The sequence below is a fragment of the Triticum aestivum genome, unplaced genomic scaffold (genome assembly GCF_018294505.1).
Source record: "Triticum aestivum cultivar Chinese Spring unplaced genomic scaffold, IWGSC CS RefSeq v2.1 scaffold189180, whole genome shotgun sequence".
NCBI classification, from domain to species: Eukaryota; Viridiplantae; Streptophyta; class Magnoliopsida; order Poales; family Poaceae; genus Triticum; species Triticum aestivum.
The window spans coordinates 707-3,038 of record NW_025242812.1 but is presented as its reverse complement, the minus strand read 5'-3'; the positions used below and the strand labels follow the sequence as shown (position 1 = coordinate 3,038).

The following is a 2,332-nucleotide window of genomic DNA, read 5'->3' as shown; positions in this document are numbered from 1 at the left end:
CCCATGATGGGCGGGAGCGACGTGAGTACGCCTCTGTGTTTCTTGATTTGCGCCACCCCCCATGGGTTGGCGCCTGGCGTCACAAGTTTCAGTGCCAACAATGTCTGGTGGTGTTCTCGGCTTGCCATCTCGGATGGGTTGCAGGGAGACAGGGTGAGGGTGGTGCAGACGCTGCTCTTCGTCACCGGCATCAACACGCTGCTGCAGTCGCTCTTCGGGACGCGGCTGCCCACGGTCATAGGCAGCTCCTACGCCTTCCTCATCCCGGTGATGGCCATCGTGCAGGACTCATCGCTCGCGGCCGTACCTGACGACCACAAGGTGAGCAATCATTCATTCACTTTCACTTTCTAGTATCCGCACATTCAGAAATTCTTTAATGGTATGGTCTAATCAAAACCATCTTTGAGCAGAGATTCCTCCAGAGCATGCGGGCCATACAAGGGGCGGTTATAGTGTCCTCCAGTATTCAGATCATCCTTGGTTACAGCCAGCTCTGGGGTATTTTCTCCACGTACCACCACACACACTAGTAGGAAAAGGGGCTTTTACCCCGGTTCATAAGGGCCTTTAGTCCCGGTTCAGGAACCGGGACTAAAGGGTCGTTACTAATGCCCTAGCCCTTTAGTCCCGGTTCTTACACGAACCGGGACTAAAGGCCGTCCACGTGGCCGGTGCGGGCAGCCCAGGCAGGAGGGCCTTTGGTCCCGGTTGGTGCCACCAACCGGGACCAATAGGCATCCACGCGTCAGCACCTGGCAGGAGCTGAGGTTTTTGTTTTTTTTGAAAGGGGAGGGGGTTTGGTGGTTTTGGGGGGTTAATTTAGGTTGTTATTAGGTAGCTATTAGACAGAAGTGTCCTCTCTTATATCTCCGTGCTTGGTTTACCAATGCTACGTACTGCTATGCCTAAACATGGCTTAGATTGAAGTGAAGGCAACATGTGGTGCATGTCGAAAATAATACTAATCCGGACATGATCAAGTTTGGATTGTACTACATTCGACACGCACCACATGCATGTTGCCTTCACTTCAATCCAATCCATGTTAATTTCACCCGCTGATATATAATAACTCTTCATGCACGCATCATGCATCATCATATACAATAACAAGTCCTACTAATCATCATCATACAACTTCTACTCGTTATTAATAACAAGTCATACGATCATCATCCTCACAGTCATCGAACCAACCCTACTTAATTGTTCTTAGCACATGATCATCAGTATTAGATAGGACCGAAATACCCTGTTTAAGGTAAAATAGCATAAAACAATATAGACCCTGACTCTCCATTATGGAGAATGGAGATCATCCTGTCTCCAATTCTTGCGCCTCGCTTCCTTTTGCTTCCAAGAAGCTCCTTGCGACTGTCCATACATTTTTTCCATTCTTTGATTTGCATGTCTCCACCTCTTTTAGAAATCCAGTATGGACAGTTGAGATTCGTAGGATGACCTGGTTGTATATTCAAAACATCAAGCCTACCATTCTGATACATCAAATGAGGCACACAATCCTCTAGGAATATATGTTGAAAAACATAGTAATAACTTCATAGTTAGCAATGATAATGCACTAGTTTTAGAACTATGCAAAATATGCACGGATGTCGTAATAGTAAGAAATCTTACCAGGGTATCTCCATAGTAGTTACCGTAGTTCACCACGTGCACTAGTGGCACGTATGGAGGACCATAATGATGAGGAGTTTGATTGTAGATATTGTAATTCTCAATATCAGTACAAAATCCGACCAGATGAGTTTTCTCCTCTTAAGTTAACTCAGAGCCATCGGTGTAGTAGGTTCTGTCTACCATGTTCTGCACATTGTTTGAACAATGAAAATAAGCTGTCAACTATTTTGAAATGAACAATATAAATTAGCTAATAACTATGTTTGAGAAACTCACATAGCGATAGAATTGGAGGCGTATCAACAAGGACCCAAATGTCCATATTGTCTTGCTCGATGTCAGGATCACCAAGATCCATGGTGACAAGCATACCCTCATCAAAACCATACATCTTGCAAAATGCTTCCCAATTTTTGCAACCAAAATGGGTTACGCTCTCAGCATTATGCAGATTTACTTCAAAATCCACATCATGATGTGTCCTTAGGTGAATTTTCTTCGTTTCAAAATTTTCATGGTCTTCAAAACCCATCCTCTCCAAGACATAGCGTCTTGCATGGCATGGGATAAACTATACTCGAATTGTAAAAGATGAAATTACACGTTGAAATAGTTGAAGTCGTGCTTAATTACGAAAAAATAACACTTGTCGTCGTTGCGTACCGTTTCAACATCGAACGTCTCCTCC

General features: G+C 44.4%; 1 protein-coding gene across 1 annotated transcript; it reads left to right on the top strand.

Annotated features, from left to right (window-relative positions):
• Positions 1–3: 3 nt before the first annotated feature.
• On the top strand, positions 4–533 carry LOC123176937 (nucleobase-ascorbate transporter 1-like). The gene is made up of 2 exons (XM_044590937.1): positions 4–321; positions 414–533. Exons 1-2 carry the CDS (start codon positions 4–6, stop codon positions 531–533), a joined length of 438 nt encoding a protein of 145 aa, XP_044446872.1.
• The last annotated feature ends 1,799 nt before the right edge of the window (positions 534–2,332 follow it).